General features: G+C 40.1%; 1 protein-coding gene across 1 annotated transcript; it reads right to left on the bottom strand.

Annotated features, from left to right (window-relative positions):
• Positions 1 to 1,304: 1,304 nt before the first annotated feature.
• mych (myelocytomatosis oncogene homolog) lies at positions 1,305 to 7,254 on the bottom strand. The gene is made up of 3 exons (XM_030135360.1): positions 7,026 to 7,254; positions 5,017 to 5,572; positions 1,305 to 4,147 (listed from the first exon to the last, which is right to left on the bottom strand). The coding sequence occupies exons 2-3, from the start codon at positions 5,555 to 5,557 to the stop codon at positions 3,537 to 3,539; spliced, it is 1,152 nt and encodes a 383-aa protein (XP_029991220.1). The 5' UTR covers positions 5,558 to 5,572; positions 7,026 to 7,254; the 3' UTR covers positions 1,305 to 3,536.
• Between the last annotated feature and the right edge of the window lie 12,877 nt (positions 7,255 to 20,131).

Raw genomic sequence — 20,131 nt, 5'->3', positions numbered from 1 at the left:
TCATATTCCTGCCATTTAGAAGGAGATTCAAGAGCATCCAGGCAAAAACCACAATACATTTTTTTACTAAAGCCATCTGAAATCTGAACTTTCTCCAAATGCTGCTTCCCACATCTACCTCCATGACTAGCTGCTGATACACAGATACATGGAAACGCGTATACATTTTATATGCAAATGCACCAGGACTTTTAAATCAAGCTGCTCTTTTTTGTTTTTAGTTTAGTTTCCCATGTTCTTAAAGAATCTGTATTGTGTTTTGTAATATTTGTCTCGTACTCGTACTTTTCTTCGTCCACTTATCCAGACCCGGGTTGTCGGTAAAATTTTGACAAACTCTTTGACATCACATAGATCCTAAACCTCAATGTAAAAATGACTCTTGAAGTTGGTTCAGAAATGTAAATATAGGAAAAATGCTGCTTCCACACATTTAAAGGGCCAGTCTTGATCCAATATGGTGGTGATGTATCACAGCAACAGGATGAAGCACGTCCACTTTTACATACTGAATGTTACAGTGATGACCTCAGACACTGATCAGCTGTCGCTTTCACTGTGCTGTGTTTTTTCTTTGAACAAATTCAAATCCCAAGTTGTGCAAAGCACTTGATTCTTCAAGTTCCTAGAAGCCTGTATACATTGACCATGTTTTCTGGGATGCTTGTATTCAGCCTGCCTCCATGTTTCTCACTGACAACACCTCATGATACAATCCAAATAGAACCTGGTAGACAGGTACACATATGGATGTTCCCAAATTACTCCTCGTTGTTGTTTCATTGCTCTTTCTCCTCTTCCCCTTACCCCAGGGATAACTGATAACTGATGCTAAAAAATTAATTTCTGCCTCTGCTTTGGCATGATTAAGGAAAACAGTAATAAAGGGCATTCAGACATGTATCCTTATTTTTTTTTTAAAAAAGCATGTCACCAGTTATTCAGTAGAACTGAAAAACAGTTTTCACAGTTTCATCTTCATTTAAACTTTGTTATTGGATATTTTGTGATGGAATGCACCATGGGAGTCATATTAAACTTTGCTGTTGTCCACTGGTCTGTAGATTAGATAGACAGATAGATAGATATTTTAACTGTTCTAAAAATGTTCAGTTCTCATTATTTGACTTACACTTGTTTCCTGGTTGATCAATATGGACATTTATAAAAAAAAAAAACAAAAAAAAAAAAACCCCTAAGTACTTCATTTCCTGCATTACTTATAATCTTGCTGTACTTTTCATATGTTCCCATATAAGTCATGTGTTGTGTATATTTCTAATTAAAACTAGACAATTCCCAGCTCGCAATAATTTTTTTAATTGCATTTTTAAAAAAGTGCTGCTTGGCAAAATTCATAATCCTTAAACTCAAATAAACAAAGAAAAAAATGACTAAAATAATTTATGATACAATAACAAAAATATTTACATAAAAAACTGTACAATATCAAACCCCAAAAGAAACAAACATTATAGGCCAGACTGCAGCCAGGTGGAGGTAGGTTTCATCATGTGAAGAAACAAATGACATGTCATTCCTGCCGCCTGGTTCAAACCACAAGTCTTTACTGTAAAAGGCTGTAATTTGTTTTATGAGAGGAAAATTTAAAAAAGTGAGAAGCTGGAGAGAAAAGAAATACACATGGCTGGTGCTTCCCTGAAAAAAGTAGAGTAATATGAGGTTTTAACCAGACGGCGGTCGAACAGTTAAGGAAAGGAGTCCTGAACAGAATTCATTTCAAGGCAGAGCAGGTTTTTTTTTTTTTTTTTTTTTACAGTAAAAAAAAAAACAAACAAAAAAACTCAATTCCTACAAACCAGGGTCTGTTCAAGTACATCAGCCTGGAGGAGGAAGAACTTATCTTATACAAAACAGGTTGCACTTAAGACATCAGACACAAACAACATTTGCCACTTGTGCCTTTCAATATAAACAGCACATTAATGGTGAACAGTATTGGATAACAACATTTAGAATAAAAATGGCATTTCAATTTATCATCAAACCCCAGTGATATTTCAAACTTCAGATCCAGCCCAAAGTCACCTGCAAGGTCCAAGAATACCCTGACTGACATGAAACAGGTTACTCCTTAAGACATGCAGCCAGTTTTTACTGTCCTACAGAACTTTTTTTGAAGCCATTGAATGCCCCTTATGAGGAATTATAGCTTGCCCCAAATAAGCACAAATGAAGGCTGTTCAGCTTGGGAAAAAAAAAAAAAAACAGGGGAATGTTAGAGTCAGTGGCTCTAATTTATGTTAATACATAATTTAATTTAGATTTATCCTGCAAAAAGTTGTGTCCATAGCAAATTTATCTTCTTTTCCATCTCAGAAAACTAAACAATGTTCTCAATTTCCATTAGTTAATGTTTCACAGACACCAAGAACAATATTGTTTTCATTTCCGTCTCGGTCTTGACTTTTTGAGGGCCACTGATGAACGAGTATGTCCACAGGAGTAATGGTCTGATGATACAGTTTTACACAAAGCACAGCAGTCATCACTGAGTGACAGAACTAAAGGTCACAGTACTGCTGCTGGTAGCAGTCTCCTCCAATCAGAACCTTTAACCTTAACATGTTCAGACAGAGAGGTTTTAATAATATCCAGAGGTTTTTTATAGCCTCAATGCCATTGTGTGAGCACAGAAAGACTTTGGCTAATTTGCTACGGCAGCTCGGCTGGTGGCCCAGTTCACCTTCCAGTTCAGTTTCCTCCAACCCTGAATGCTGTTTAATATGGCTCCATTTGGCATTTGACATTTATTATCAAAGATAAAAGTGTTTCAGACACCCATACATACTATGAGGCAAGTGAGCTGGTGGTGACCTGAGCCTTTTTAACGCTACAATATTAAACTTGGTCGCTACTGTATCGTTATTAACACATGTTGGCTGATAACAGAGTGGTGTTGGGCCTAAGGGTGTGCCTAAGGCCAGAATGCACACTGAACGACCTCATCCTGATTATATAAAACTATCAGAACTGGAACTAAAGTACATGAGGACTGGGCCAGTTCTGAGTCAAGGGTGATCAAATCACTTCAGAGCAGAGGGATCACTGGTTGGTTAGTATGGCTCAAAGACATCCTGAATCCACATTATTCAAGTTTCATGTGACTACTGAGCTGCCGGTTTCCAGTTACTTGCATCCTTAACTCTAAAACAAACAAGAACACATCATCATGTGTGCATTCAGCCAAAAGAAAAACAAAAAGCTATCTCCTTATTCTGTCCCTTAAAAACCAGCTTCCCACACTCTACAACAGTCAGCAGTCAAGGCATGAGAATGATCGACTGAGGCAATGAGTGTGTGTGTGTGTGTGTGTGTGTATGTCCATGGCAACAGATGCAGCTTTGTGACAGTTAACCTGCAGTTACCAAATAGTATTTGAAATATCTACTTTGTGCGCTGTTTTCAGCATGACACACCATCTTTAAACCCTGCCCATCCCTCTGTCTTTGTACAAAGTGTCCTCCCTTGCACCCCCCCCCCCCACCTGAAGCTTCAGCGTCCTCATCTACCTATTAGCTGCGGAGCTGAGCAAGTCGGGCTTTTAGCTCCTCCTGTCTCACTCTGAGTTTGTCCCTCTTGGCTTGCAGTCTGTGGCCATCCTCCTCCAGGCTGTAGATGCAGTCCCTAGCCTTCTTCAAGATCACGACTTTTGAGGCCTTGTCATTATGTGACAGCTCGGGCACATTGTCTCGCAGGCGCATGAAGCAGTTCTTCAGCTCATTGCGTCGTTGCCGCTCCATTACGTTGTGCGTCCGCCGTCGTTCCTCCTCATCCTCGGTCTCTGTCAAGTTCCGGGATGAGTGCTGGCTATATCGTGAGGACGATGATGACAAGCCACGAGACGAGTGATGGAAGCGCGAGTAGCCATCGCTGCCCCTCGACCGTTTGTTAGATGAGGATGAGGAGGTGGATGAAGCAGACGAAGGTGGGGGTGAGGCAGGGCACGGCGCGGCGTAGTTGTGCTGCAGCTGGATCTCAAAGTGATGCCGCTGAAGAGTACGCTGCTGCTCCTCTTCCTCCTCCTGCTGCTGCTTCTTCTGACGGGCTGACAGGTCAGACAGTGAGAGCAGGGTGGAGGGGCTGGAGGGGCAACGCACCACTGTTACCACATCAATCTCCTCTTCTGTTTAAGAGAAGAAGAGAAATGTTAGAGACCCTCTGGACGCACTGTGAAGGAGTTACAACATAAACACAAGTGTGGACACTGCACACGATATGTCATGTGGACACACAGACATCAAGGTACAGAAGCTTAAAACTGTTTGCAAACTACAGCTCTGTAAACATGTGAAGCCACTTTAGATTACAGTAACAATTCAATTTATAAACAGTAGTTACAGCTAAATTGTTCACTTGAGAGCTTTACAGTGTTTTACGTCCAAATAGAGGCCGAGAAACTATAATACACTTAAATTAAGTAAAATATTTACAAAAAACGCAATACTTTAAACTTCCATCATATTTCAGCAGCAGGCAAAGCATGAATTGGTCTGCCACTTCCTGTCTAGTTTACAGTTAGCTGCCCGAGGGCTGGAGTCAGCTAAATGACTCATTAAGGGCTAATGGATCTGAACACATGAGTCATTCACACACATAAAGAGATACACAAACACACACCCTAAGAGTCAATTATCCCTCTTAAAACCTTTCTGCTCATGTCAGTCAGTAGCTCAAAACCCACCCACATGGCTTCCAGTCATAAAGCTTTGGCGGTTCACAGGAAGGTGGCTGCCTTCCTGATAAGCCAAGTGTAAAAAACAGTTTGGGCATAGTGCTGCTAAATATTAACAGTGAATTATCAATGAAATACCATTGAGGGTGAGGAGAGTTTGTGCTGATAAGCTTCACAATAACAGAGTAGTAGTTGTTAAAAGTCAGACACCAATACATCTCTAACTGTCAAAAAAAAAAAAAAAAAAAACATCTAAAAATACTTGATTGAAACTTCAATGAAAATTCAAAGTAAAATTTGAAGATGGAGTTTGAACTCACCAGAGTCACTGGATGAGTAGGTGGACAGTTCACCTCCAGTTGAACCATAGTCTGATGTGGCCTCACTGGGCTCCTGTGTGTCCATCAGGTTCTGACAATCCAGTGTGGATCCAGCGATCTCCTCAAAGATGCTGGTGTCGATGTCAGACAACAGCGGGCTGGAGCTGAGCATGGACGAGACCAGTCTCTCCTCCAGGGTCTTGTCAGCCAACACCCTCCACAGGCAGTCCTCACCACTCTCCTCCAGAGGGGAGCAGGGCTGCCCTCCATCGCCCTCTTTCTCAGGTCCATCTGAGTGGAAGAAGTCGCAGTTCCAGTTGAGCTGCATATCATGGTCCTCTAGCAGGATGTCTGAAACATAACTGAGCTGGTCTTCCTTGGACAGCGGTTTGCTACTGCCCAACCCTGCCTTCATTGGAGGAGACTGAGGAGGAGTTGGCAACGACTGGAGGTCCTTCATCAAACTCTGACAGAATTCATCATCAAAGAGCAGTGGCTCAGAGTACAGCCAGTCCTGTGACTGAGCGAAGCTTTGCAACATGTTTGCCTGTAGAATCTGAGATGAAAACCAGAAGAAAAATAACACAAATCAGAGAGGTAGTTAAGAATATAAAGCTTAAATCCAGACAAGCTGAGCCCGTAGTGTGTTTAAAGCAGCATCAAGTCACAGTGACCCAACAGGGTAAATCCCATCAGTAGCACCACCACATGTAGTGAAAGTCTCAACCAGTTTCACTAAACTGAGCCCCAACCAGCAGTATGTCACCTTTTATCTGTGTTTACATCACTGTGGCCCCACCTACAGCTCCACCAGAGGTCCGTAAATCACCCCAAAGACACCCCCCCCTCACTCCATGACATCATAGAAACAGCTGGGGAAGATGGGGCCAGAAATTCAACACCCCTTTCCACGACCTGCATTTCTCCTTCAGAGAAAGTTAATAAAACACACTACATAACAGAGACCGGCTGCCTGCTGACATAAAAAACAAAGCATCAAAAGCAGGGATGGCTCCTACAGTACTTTTTACCCCCTCTCCTCTTTGTCACTCAACACCTAAAACCTCTGCTGCTGTTTAACACATAATGACCCAACATTATACAAGACACTTTTCATGTCTTCTTTGCTCACCACAAAGCCTGGGTAATATCAAACAATCAGTGAGATTTCACACTTAAAAGACACAAACTAGTCAGAACATATAGAAAACCTTAAATTTAATGAGCCTGCTACTCAGACAAGGCTCCAAAAGAACAAAAATAAAATCAGTCTCAAGTTTGAAACTGGGCAGAGGGCATCCATCCATTTGATTAGAGACATGTATATGACTTCTATGGGCTCTTATGGTATGCGTGTATAGCAGCCTCTGTTGGAGAACAAAGCAGCAGTGTGTGCGGTGTAGACACTGTTCTGGACTTAAAGGCTGCCTTTCTTTACCATCAGTCTGGGAAACCTGAGCCAAAAACCTACATACAAACCAGTCTGAGCCGTGACAAGACAGTAAACACGGGCCGTTAAAGGGGTTTTCGTGGGATCCGACACACTGGCAGACTGTTTATGCAAGTGAATGCAAGGCTTTCACTAGAACTATCCCAACTGCGACAATCTAAAAACTGTACAAGAGTTAAATATGAGTCAATGAAAATGTTCATTCTTCGGTATAGACTTCAGACTTATATACACGGACTTAACAGCCAAATGAATATATCTGGTTTTCTATAAATGCTCTGAAAACGACACACGTGCAAACCACCCCTGGCCCAAGTCAGCAACTAAGCTCAAAGTCCTTAAATGCTCCAAAGGTGAATGCACTCTCGGGGTCATTTAAACCACTCGTGGATGAGACCGATGCCGGCTCTCCACGTGAAAACCACTCTGAAACACTTCATTTAGCATCTTAACGAGACACAAACCATAAACTGGGTGAAACGAAAACAGTGTTTAAAGGCTCCATGTGTTTTGGAACATTTGGTACCCCGGCTGTACCGGTAACCAGCGGTTCACTTACCTTCAACTGTCCTTATGCAAGAAAAACAAATCAAGACGTATGGGAAAATGTCACGACAAGTCAGAGATATCCGATATCCGATTCAAAGTCCATACAAAGAGAGAACGAGCTACAAACGCCTGTTGGAGACTAATTTTCTGCGTGTGTAATTTAAGTTCGAGCAGGGCAGCATGGTGCGGTCTAGTCTCTCCTTCTCCGCTACTATCAGACAGAGTAGGTGTGGCCGACTAAGGCCGCGTACATTATATACCAACGTCTCGCCAGTGTCCCTCCGCACCAGCCAAAATCGCGCCAAAACTTTAAAACCGACTAAGTGTCGTTAACGACGACCGAACATACCGCCTATATAACGGCTGTCAGTCGACGATGCAATCGAGTCCAAGCGGAACAGCCGACGGTGACCGCAACTGGGAGTATTTTCACCGTGAAGTTCGGATCTATGTTGTCTCGGCCGCGGAATGATACCATTCAGGATAGGATTCCAGGAAAATGGTGGCGGGTAAAAGTTGGGACAAACACACGTGGATTGTGCGGAGAAGCCGGGTGTCTAGCTACTTGTCTGTCTACCTGTCTCACCCCGAAATGTTTCTCCGAACCCTGAAGAATGACGACAACCCTCAAGCGTATCTAAATGCATGTTTGCAATAAGTAAAAGTGCAGCACTCGTGGTGCCTTTAGGGTCGGTTTAATCTGATGCGTTTCTGAGTCATGGCGGCAGAAACTAAACTTTGTCAGTCATTAATGGGGAATGTTGTGGGTACAGTATGTTGGATTGGTATTTTAATGGCATGCTTCAGCTCCATGGGTGCATACTTCACCTCTACCTTTCAGTGTACAACATTGACGGAGACAGACCGGATCAAATATTTCCAGAGCCACGTTGTACTCGAATTCCAACTCTTGCCAAGGTGTTTCACTATATGTTTATGCCCTCCTCCTCTTATGACTACTACAACCTGTCTTTATATATGTGCACACGTCCAATTAAACTGCACTTTGATAATTTGCTCATTTGCATTTCTCTTAGATGCTGAACGAAAGAGATGTAGATTTTACATGAAAATGTCTAACATTAATTTAAAAAAACACTACAGAAGAACCTGGAAGCTGAATTAATGAAACAATTTCTACCACAAACATGCAGAAAAGGCACACAGGTGCATCATCTACATCTACATCTTTCTGGTCTTATACATTATAATGACACTAACTTTTAAAGAATTCAGGGACTCTCAACGTAGATTTAGACTAATTTTAAATATTTAAATGCACACTGGGTGGAAGTGGGTGACATGCTGCACTGAGATGAATGAACTTTAAACATCCCCACTCACGCTGCAGCAGCCCTCCGTCCTACACCCCATGTTGTTCCTCCTATGCACCGCACGTTACATAATGGACGGATTCGCCGGTACACGTGCACGCTTCTCAGCCAATCAGGGGGCGAGGCAGCCTCTGTTCACGTGAGTTCTCAGCAGTACTCCGAAGAAATCTTGTAACTGGAGCCTTCGTTCTTCAAACCGTCCATAAACATTATCATATACAGTCCATGTGATTTTTAGATGAATGCACAGCCCGGTTTAATGCATAATTCACTAGATTTAACAAGGGCACATCCATCCAGTTGTCATGTGGTGAATAATAAATGCAGTATGTACGCTATAGACATAATCATGGTTAATCAAAAAATATTTCTTAGATAATTCATCACCTGTTTAATAATCTTCTTCATTAAGATGCACAGAGTCTATTTAGAAACTAGCTGTTACACATGCATGTTCATACATTCAGATAAATAGCTTTTTTTGTTTGTTTGTTTATTGGTATTTATGGACATTTTTTTGCATCTATTCTGCAGCATTGCACCCCTATTGACTCATTTAAGTAGTAAATTCACTCCATATTTGAAAAAAAAGAGATGAATTAGAAATGGCAAAGCATAATCCTGTTTTTTTTTTATGCAAATCTCTGGGACAAGGTTTTTTTGTGTGTAGCAGCTGATGTGGGGTGGATCGCAGCATCACAGCAGAAAGAACATTCTGTAATAGCAGCAGTGAACACACACTCAGACTCAAGAGGATCTGGAAGCGAATAAATGGGTTAATATGCCACCTACAGGCCGACTGGCAGACTGACTGACTGGCCTGGTTTCAGCTCTGAATACTAAACCTCCTGCCTGGCATAGTGACTCACTGGTTTAATTTCTGACTAACTGGCTGACTGTGGGATTCCCAAAGTGTTTCACATCGATCCCTCACCCCAAACAGGTCTTATATAAGCCAGTTTAAGTGATCAAAACACTGAAACTCTCAATGCAGGTCACTGTGAAATCAAAGCTGGCCATAAATTGATTTCAGCGTGGTAATTAAATGCTCTAGCCTCAAAATTAGACATTGCCTGAAAGGGGGGTGGGGGGGGGGTTCCCTTAATATGATTTATATCAGACGTCTCATTGTTTTAATGGTTTAACTTTCCAGAAAACTAAATTTTCTGGTTTCATTACATGTTTCAGATGAGTCTCAGATGAGCAGTGTTGTATAGTAAGGAAGTACTAATACTTCACTACTCAAGTATGTTTTGGGAGAATTTGTACTTAACTGATTATATTTCAATCTGTTTACTTCACTACTTTTCCTATCTACATTGCATACTTCTGCTCCTATACATTTTTAATGCACAGTATCGTTATGCATTACAAAAAGTAAATCAAAGGAAATTTGGTGTTTTTACCACTGAGATTACTGGTAACTGCAACAAAGTCAGGAAACTGATTTGTCATCGGGCCTAATCACGTAATGCTCAAGTGCAAATGACAGTCCACACTCAACCTGTCGCCAAGCTGTTGTTGTGAGCAGCAGCACAATATTCCAAATTCTGACTGCCTTTGGTTGTTACCAGTGGTGTAGTCTATGTGATACGCAGGTATACGCCAGTAGAATAGGTCCCAAATTTCGGTATAACCACTGAAAATTGCGCAAAGATAGGTATCAGAACAGTTTTATGTCATACTTCCACTTTCCTGTTCATAAATGTGCCTGCTCTGTTACAAAGCAGAAACTTTTGGACCATAGGGGCTTCTGTCAGGTGTGACATGGACCCGATGTTAACTAATAAGGAATCAGTGAATGTGTATGGTGGGCTTGAGTCAACTACTTGAATTGGTCCAACAGTGTTTTACACATTTGTTTCCTGTATCTGCGCTTTCTTTACTAAAGAATCCAATATAAGGCCATGCACAGCAGCTTTACCTGATGGTAGGGAAGGGGAGCCTGCTGACACTACTTCGTACAGTAACCACAATTGGAACAGCAAGCGATAGGCACATTGAATTATATCTAAATCTAGCTAACTGGTGGTTTGGTTGAAATGAAGGAGGTACGGCTGCTGCAGCTCTGTATGTGTGTGTGTGTGTGTGTGTGTGTGTGTGTGTGTGTGTGTGTGTGTGTGTGTAGATGAGAATTGGACCTGACCAGCCTTGAGGAGAGTCAGACGAGGGAATTTAAAAGCAGGCATCCTTAGAGTGGAGAAACAGAAAGTTAGCTAAATACTAGACATCATTTAAAACTGATAGAAACAATTTAAATGTACAAAGTTAATGCTATATTCAAATGTTAGTATAATTCATTCATAAAATTGGTAATCAAAAAAATGAAATCAATTCATTGTCATCTTAAAGGGCCATTAATTAAGACACCATGTACACCATTAAATGACTAACTGATAGGTTAGATATAGTCACATAATTCGAGCTATTGAAAGAGTGGAATTTTTGCCTCCATTTGTCTATTTTCTTCGCCATGGCTGAATATTATAAAAAGTTCATTAACCTATAAAGACCCAAACATCCATCACCAACCAAACCATCTACTGATCTACTGATTAATAACTGTTGACACATTAATCCTATCAATACATGTAAATAATTGGTGTAAAATACAATTATTCATCTTTTCATGGTCATCAGATATGACCCATTTGGACGTTCAGAGGCTCCGAAGTTACTGTGGAAACACTGTCATCTTCTACAACATTGATTCACTAGTAAAACCATGATACTGGATGGAGACACTTGGTTTATGTTCAGTTAATGATATATTTTACTGAAAAAGTCAATTTTTCTTCAGTTTTCTCTGTTTTTGATATAATAACCAACTTTAATCTGAACTTTTATGAAATCTACATGATCAGTAAATCAAATATTGGAAAATACCTGATTTACACTGATAAAATACAAAATACAGAAGATAATATTATAAATGAATGGTGATAAATCACTTAGGAAAGGTTAGATATAGAGAAAATGTCATTTGAGAACTGACATAAAAGTAGCGCTGGGTCTTTATGGGTTAACAGGTTTTGGCCCTGTTCAGCAGGTTTTAATGCTAATATGGACACAAAAAGGACCACTTGTATTATAATGTTAATTACTGATGTTTTTGTTTACCTCCAGGTTGTGCTATCTACAGTGCAACAAAATCAACTGGCATCCTTACAGAGAAAAGGGTGTCTACATCTGAGGAGCATACTTCTTTATTTGAAACTTATTGGTCTTGTCCAGCTGTTAATGACTGTTATACATCTTATGTTGCTTACAATACATCTACATTTAGATAATACATAACCAGTCTTTCATGATCTCAATTATGTGTGGATGCATACTTTATGAGTTAATGAGCGTGGTGGTTCTTGTATGGGGCTGTTTTGGAGCAGCTGCTGCTCTGGGAGGGGTGCTGCAGGGTAGCTGTTGCTCTAGGACAGGGGTGTACGACGCTGGGAGGGGAAAAATCTGAGTATACCCACTAGAATAAACCAGACTACACCACTGGTTGTTATTAACATCTACTTGTACTTTTGCTTTCATTACCTGAGTACATTTAATTGTAGATTACTTGATATATTTAAGTACAATAAATACTAGATACTTAAAGACTTTAACTTGAGTAGTATTTCAGTTGGTGACTTGGACTTCTACCAATGTCATTTTTTGGTAGGGTACCTGTACTTCTACTCAAGCTTGACTTCCAGTACTTTATACAACACTGGTCTCGAGTAGGTTTTTTACAAAAGTGAAATCTGTGACATATAGAACATTTTATGTTTCATGTCCTTTCATTAGCTGCCTGCCAGTTTTGGTGCTGTTATTTTACTCTTTTTAAAAGCACTTTCTGTACTTGTTCCTGATGTACAGTCCTGTGCAAAACAGTTCACTTTTTTTTATGGTTTTGCGGGGTTGTAATTGATTACAAATGTATTCTTTTGTCTCTTTGATAAGATACAATAGGAAAATTACTGGAGATATTTGCAAAGTATTTAAAAGACATGAAATCAGATCTAATGCTCCTTTTCCACTGCTGGTATTAGCTGGATCAGTGTCAACTTGGCAGGGACCACTACCAGATACTATTTCTTGAGCCACCTTACGCCAATGTTCCAAATGGGCTGAAGTCATGATGAATGTGGATTGGTCAATCCAGAATATTCACTGCATCAGCATGTACGCCAGGCCAAAAACAAGTCACTACCTGGATTTAACTAAGCAAATGGGTAAATTCCTCCCATTGGATAATTACTGCATGGGTGGTCATGTTGCAGCTGGCAACAAGTTCCTTAACCCTAACTTATGCACTGAGTAGTTTCTCATTCCTTAAACAACTGTGTCAGAAGACACCTCCTGTGGTTGTATAGAAGATGTCCATCTGTTTCAGAAGGGTCAAATTATTGACATGCATCAGTATCAAGCAAAGAAAACATCTAAGGAGATTGCTGAAACTACTAATACAACTATGATATGCTTGACACTTTGGTCTGTAGAGGCTTTTTTCTTGAATCTTTTTAATGGTGTACATATTTCCCATATATGATTGCATTGTAGAATGGCATGTTTGGTCATTTTAACTTTGGGAAAATAACAACCCTAATGGCCTAAGACTCGGCACAGCACTGTGTATTGAGCATATCATTATATATGATCAGGTATTTTTAGTAAACATGAGGGCAGCTTCGACCACATTCTTTCCCTGTGTGGTACATTCACGTTCTATCATCATCCCTACAGCTTCCATCTATGTTTTGTGTTGTTTGAGACGACAGTTACACATCTCAGCCCGAGGAACACCAAGTTTGGCTGCTGCATCTCATTCTGGCAGTTTGTAAAATACTTTGTATAGTCTCCATGCAACTACTCCTAATTGCTTTGCAAGAACTGTTCTGCCGAATTTAAGCCACAGTTCAAACTCCAGAGTTAAGTCTTGTGAGCAGCCTTCAAGGGATCCTTTCCCTCAGGCCATAGTTTACTATAGTTTCTTAATTTTCTAATTTCAAGTTTGTGCAGGTGTGTTGTGTGGTGTGGAGATAGCTACCCATGCTCTGCATGTTTCAGGGGCCTCTCTTCAGCTATATAGTCAGATAACCATCATCATCCTTTAACTCCACTGATTATTTCAGTTTTAAAGAGGCTATAGTATTTATACTTTTAAAAGTTAAAAAGTGACCTAAAATTATTGTTAAATTAGTTTCCCCATGCTGGCCCTCTAAAATGTCCATGTTTGTAGACAATACAGCCTAAGACAGCCAGTGTAAATAACCTACTTCTATTCTATTCTATTCTATTCTATTCTATTCTATTCTATTCTATTCTAGGAGTTAAACAGGAATGTGATGAATCTTTTACTTTTCCATTTTTAATTCCTTGGGTGTGAAACTCCTTGAGTCAGATTAGGATATTCAAGTGATTATCTCATTTTTGATTTCCCAAGTACATATATACTTCAATATACAGGTACTGTATATTTTTGATACAGTGAAGATGCATCTAAGCCCTTCCTTTCTAAGCCCTTTTAATATTTGTTGCACTGATATGAAGAAGCTCCCCCAATTTCGTTGTACAATGTATAATGTATAATGACAATAAAGAGCATTCTATTCTATTCTATTCTATTCTATTCTATTCTATTCTATTCTATTCTATTCTATTCTATTCTATTCCTCTCCTGTTAGGGACCTGTGTCTTGTGACTTGGCTTGAGATGCATTTTACACTTGGGGCTCACTTAAAAAAAAAAAAAAAAAAAAACTTCACTTAGACTAGCTTTTATTTTAATGTAGTATTTAAGTCACATTTGACTTGATATACAGGCAAGCAGTGATACTTTGTGTTAATTTTTTTGAATCCAACTGAAAACTGAACCCAGACTTTTCCAGCTGTGAGGCAGACGTGCTAACCACTATGCCCCCATGAGGTTTGTGCCAATTGCTGCAACAGTAGAATTAATTTCTGTAGGGTATCAATTGTGCTGTCCTTAGTCCCATCTGCAGATGCAAGCAATAAAGCCATGGTAACAAGGATCCATTGTCATATTCTATGCCAAGTTCCAGCATCAAGCATATTTATTCAGCAATCCCCTATAACTACAAGTGAAATACCTGCAGGGTATGCAGGCAAAGTAAAGAAGAGTGACCTTCATTGTCCCTGATATATCACAGAGTGGTTTGGTTAGTAAGGCGAGCCTGTGCCACGCGGATACGAGGCTTTTTCAAGAGACAACAGGAGCCCCGTCTATGGTCTCATGGTGATTAAGTCACTTTCGTTGCTGGAGTGGTGATTAGGTCACATCCGTTCTTGGGCATGGATCGCTTTCACACTGCAACATACCATACTGGAGTCCACGCAGTCCATACCCAGGACTACCTTCTCAGCTGGACCTGGGTATGGTACTTGCACACATAACGTTTGCATTCACATTGATAAAATTAAGTGGACATTGGGGTCCAACATACTTGGATAAGGACTTGGGTATACATAATGAAAATGCCCTAAATGTGCCTTGTTACTGCTATAAATATTCTGGTGTGAGATGGCTGACTGAAATTTAAAAAAAAAAAAAATGCTCTGTCAAGTAACTGCCTGAAGCAGTGACACTGAGCTGTCATCTGCTAACAGTCTCTGGTGGAGTAATTTGTCCAACCGCAGTCAGATTCTTTTGGAGAAATATGACTTTGTTAAAGACCTAGTTCACAGAGGTGAAGTGGCTCTTCCTCATTTTCTCTCCATCCTCCAAAATCACACCTCTCACAGCTTCACCACAGGAGCTCACCAAAGTATTTAATGACAGATACACACACAGTTCATCTAAATGTTAGGCCCTGTCCATACGAAGATGGTTTCGGTCGTATTTGCAAAAGTTTTGTATTGGATAGTCCTTTCGTCCACACAAAACCAGTGTTTTCAGTCACTGAAACCACAACTTTTTGAAACCAGGTCCCAGAGTGCATCAATTTGAAAACGCCAGTTGTGCGTCTTCGTCTGTACGACCAAACCACAACTTTTCTAAAATGATGATGTCAAAGCCCCACCTATCTAACCTTTCACCCTGGAAGCAAGACACCACTTCACAACAACAACAACAAAATGGCAGACTACAGAGTAGTGCTTGTGCTACAATGGCTATTGAGCTTATTGGAAATATTGAATCAAAATCTTCAGCTACTCTTTTGTTACAATGAGCAACAAACAACCATAGCTAACAATATTCACTACATGCTCTTGGATCTGCCATGGAGAGTTGTTGTTGTTCTTGTGTAGTCTATGGTTTGTATACAGTGTGCAAGCTTTATGTGCATGCTTTATGTCTTCTCCATTTGTTGCAAGAGCATTACAATGCCACACACAGGCCTGGCATTTGTACTACATCATTTTCAGTCGTTTTCAGTGGTTTTGTGTGAACGCAGACATTTCCTGAAATGACTGTGTTTACGGAGCACTTTTTTGAAAACGACGAAGAAAAAAATTGGATAGGAAAAGATGCAGTTTTGTGTGGACATGGCCTTAGTGCTGCAGGAAGGGATGCATTTAATTATACAAGGTTTTTTTCAATAAAGCTAAGAAACAAAGACTTAAGAACCCCCTATAATACAGAACTGAAAAAGATGAGAGAGGAGATTAACTGTAACTGTAACTAAAGTGATAGTTTTCATCATAAGAGGAGAGAAAAGTAAAGCTGAAAAAATATATAGGGATGAGATACTCCAAAATGAATAGTATATCTGACACAAATAGAAGGAACTGCAGTAATCATCTCATTTCAAAGCTCTGATCTGAACTGGGCTTTACAAAATCTGGAGTTTTTCCTAACTCAATGAGGAATGACTTGTATCCCTCCATTATCTGCAATATGTTGAAAACACCATATCTTAGGAATGGTTTGACAGAATTTGTTAATGTTTGGGTAATGTTCATTTAACTCAAGGATAAACTGAAAATATTTTGGTGGCTAAAATTCAAGTAATGTGGCAGAAATGTTCATGTATTCAGATACTCATCTCACTTCCAACTTAGCACAGGGTCCCACAGTTTACCTTTTGATGAACAGGGTAGTCTGAAAGATGATCTGTCCAGCTATCATTCTTTTTGTTGTTACCCCTGTTAAATCTGTTGCTTCATTTACTTTTACATCATTTCATCTTATTGTATCTTTTACCTTTACACGGTTTTTGTCCTGTTTCATCTTTTACATTTTGTTACATTTTGTTTTTTGTTACCAGCTCTTATTTATTATTTTTTATTTTGTTCCATGTTTTAGTTTTACATTATCTTCATGATTTTATATGTTTTTACTTTTTCGTCAGAAAATGACTTCATCCATCCTATTACTGTTAGGTGTTTTACTCTCTGTGACCCATTTTGAGTTCCAACCATAGGTTTTTGCAAAGCAGGTCTAAGTAATGCCAAGGTAATAAAACCAACATGGTAAACATTAAAAAAAAAACTCTCAGAGTTAGAGTTATGGAAAAAGAATTTGGAAGGACTAAAATAAGAAAGACAAAGAGAGAGGAGCCTAAATACACATACACAAAAATAGACTCCAACCCTGGTCCACAAACTTTCCTGTTCTACCATAACTTCTGAAACCACCTCCCTGCTTAACAACACCAACTAGCCTATCTTGTTATTTTCTGATGACTAAGGATTTACAGGACTTTCTGTCTTAATACCCTACATATGGAAAATTGTCTTTTTGAGAGGGACATATATCTGACTGTCATCTGCATAGCAGTGGAAGGCAATGCCATGCTTCCTAAGTATGGACCCAAGTGGAAGGAAGGTAGAGAGAGAAAAGAAGAGGGCCTAAGACTGAGCCCTGTGAGACCCCACATGAGAGGTGGGCAGAGGAGGACACTGAGTCACCAAGGCTGACACAGAAGGTTCGATCACCCAAGTATGACCTGAACCCCTCCAGTGCTTCACCCCTGATACCCACCCATTGTTTTAAACAAGAGAAATAAGGGGGGAAAAGTTTAGATTTCAGCACAGTGAATGCATTCACTGTGTTCTTTTTGAAAGACATTTTATGCAGTGGTAGAAGAAATATCTGGGTCTGGCGTCACAGCCAGGAAAGAGAGGAATATGACACAAACACCAAACACCACTGAAAATTTGAAGCAGACCACCAGCAGACAGGATTTAAATGGCTTAAGTGGTTTTGGGTGGAGTTATTCCTTCAAGGATTTTAATGAAAATGAGCGCAGTCTAACCTCAGTCAGCTGCTGCAGAAGAAAAGGACGAGGAAAAGAGGCAGGCGGCTGAGCAGCATTCCTCCTGGGATAAACAGCCTTCATGTGGTGAGTGTATGTGGTAGTCCTCAAAGGAAACAACCACAACTTTGCCAGGAACATGTAAAAAAGCATCCTGCTGCACATTCTTTGGGCAGTGTGTGTTCCTGCTGTGTGCACTGTGGGCCCAGTTTCCTAAAATGTTTCCTAAAATGAAGAAAATATCTTCAGATTTTTGGACGCAAGTCATACGCACTGCAATGTGTTCACTGTCTTTACATCTAGTGGGCAAATGTGCTGACACAGAAGGGGATTCATTCAATGACAGAGGTGGGATATGTAACATCACAGATTGACAGCTTTAATTACTGATCACTGTTGAGATTCTGTCAGCGGTTGTACTTTGTGGCCCCTCACAGAAGCAATAATGACAGCTCCTATAACCATGATAGTTTGGCTCCACTTTTTCATTTAACTGTAAAAAGCCTGTCTGTCATTTTAGATGTTTCTGTGAATGGTCTTCCTGGCTTCATTCAGACACACAAATATTGTTAAAGACAGAACATGCAAGATTTGACAGAATGTAAACATGCAATATTCCTCAGCATGAAGACAGAACAGCTCCTTGGCGCTGATCTCCAAATTTGCAGATCTTGTTGGATTCCTGGTATGCAGTGATTAGTACCTAACAAAAATGGTCTTTTGGTAGGATACTACAGAGTTTTCACTATAGTATGGATACCTTTATATGTCATCATGTTGCAACATAAGGCACAAACCCAAGCAAGTGGGAAATTTTCTCTGTAGAGCAAAATTTCAAGTTAACCCTATTTTCATAAATTGACCACAGATTTTAAGAGTAAACAGTTACGCTCCCACATGAAAAAATCTTAATATGATGTTTTATTATGGAAATTATTGCTGTTTTAATTTTTATCCTCTGCCATTCTTTGCTCACTCATAGCTGAAGACCACGTGACAAGAATTCACACTGTGTTGCTCTGACCAGCTGCATTGAGGTAGTATACCTACAGTGCAGAAAGTCAAAATGCTGGGGGCCAAACTGAGCCAAACCCTGCCAAGCCAAGACAAGTCAAGTTGATGCTAGCACTGGGAAAGTGGCAATACCTTTAAGGCAATAGGTTAATGCACTTTGGTTTCAGTTTATTCCAAAAGACACTGTACAACACTGTTCAGCAAACACACTGAATTAATATATTAAGTTGATTCCTTTGATTTCACACTTTCGTTAGCTATGCTTTGATATCTGAAAAAAATTTTAGAGCCTGAGGCAAAACCAACCACTGACTTACATCAAGTTACAGTTTATACAAAAGTATCTGGAAACAGGAAGACTATAATAATGGCATCATGAGCTAATTGCTTGATTTTCATCCTCCTGCAGCAGGAAAACATTCTCAGTGCAACTGTAAGCCACCGTTGTTTAAACAGAGAGAAAATCAGTTGTGTGTGTGTGTGTGTGTGTGTGTGTGTGTGTGTGTGTGTGTGTGAGGACTGCAGTATGTTAACTACTGATAGCACACTGGAGGATGAACACTGTATTGCTGTTTTCATTGATTGCCAGTTGGGATTCACTTATCTGTCCTGACACAGCAGGCAACTGATTATACACAGACACACACATCTGCACAAGCTCATTGATAAGAAAGCTGATGGTATAGTGCGACATAGTAAATCTGATCACACATCCGCACACACACACACAAACGATCACTTAACCCCTCACACACAATCCACTTCCTCCTGCTTGCACCCACCCTGACTTCTCTGTAAGAGGACACATGTGGTTATTTCTCAGAAACACCCCATCCAACACACACACCCACTTCTAGAGAAAACGAATGAGTCTGACCCCCGTATGGCAACACACGCAGAGTGTAACCATAGCAACTGAGATGGCAGCTGCCCTGGCCTCATGTGTCGACAGGTCTGGACGCCTGGAATTCGATGCACAAGCACAAAGCCTGCATGAATCTCTGATGTACAACAGACTGGTGTGTTTTTGGCAGTCAGAGGTCTCTCCTTACTGCCAGGCAACCACATTATTGTCAATGTGGACAAGAACAAAGTAGAAACACAAAAATTTGCATGATAAGTTACCCAAATCCTTCATGACTGTTGTTTTTTTTTTGTTTTTTTTTTTTTGAGAAAATAAGGGTTTGTTGTTGGCAGGTCAGCTAGGGACATGCATTTCTTCATCCCAGATTCAGTGATGTGATGTAATAGTACTAGTTAAAAAAAAAGAAAAAAAAAAGGGAAAACAATTAAACGCCCCTTTAAATAATTAGAAAAGTGTCACATCTCTGTCTGTCTGCTCTCACCTGGTCAGTCACACCCATCTCATTAAGGGAGCGTGAAGTTGGTTCAGTTTACGGATCCAGTTCTGTTTATGGATCCAGTTCTGTTTAAGGATCCAATTCCATTTACGGTACCAGTTCCATTTTCGGTTCTCACAACCAGTTCCATTTATGGAACCAGTTCCATTTAAGGATCTCGGAACCAGTTCCGTTTAAGGAACCAGTTCCATTTAAGGATCAT

Source organism: Sphaeramia orbicularis, chromosome 5 (genome assembly GCF_902148855.1).
Source record: "Sphaeramia orbicularis chromosome 5, fSphaOr1.1, whole genome shotgun sequence".
In the NCBI taxonomy this organism is placed as follows: Eukaryota; Metazoa; Chordata; class Actinopteri; order Kurtiformes; family Apogonidae; genus Sphaeramia; species Sphaeramia orbicularis.
The sequence above is the reverse complement of the archived record's forward strand: the minus strand, read 5'-3'. Positions and strand labels throughout refer to the sequence as shown.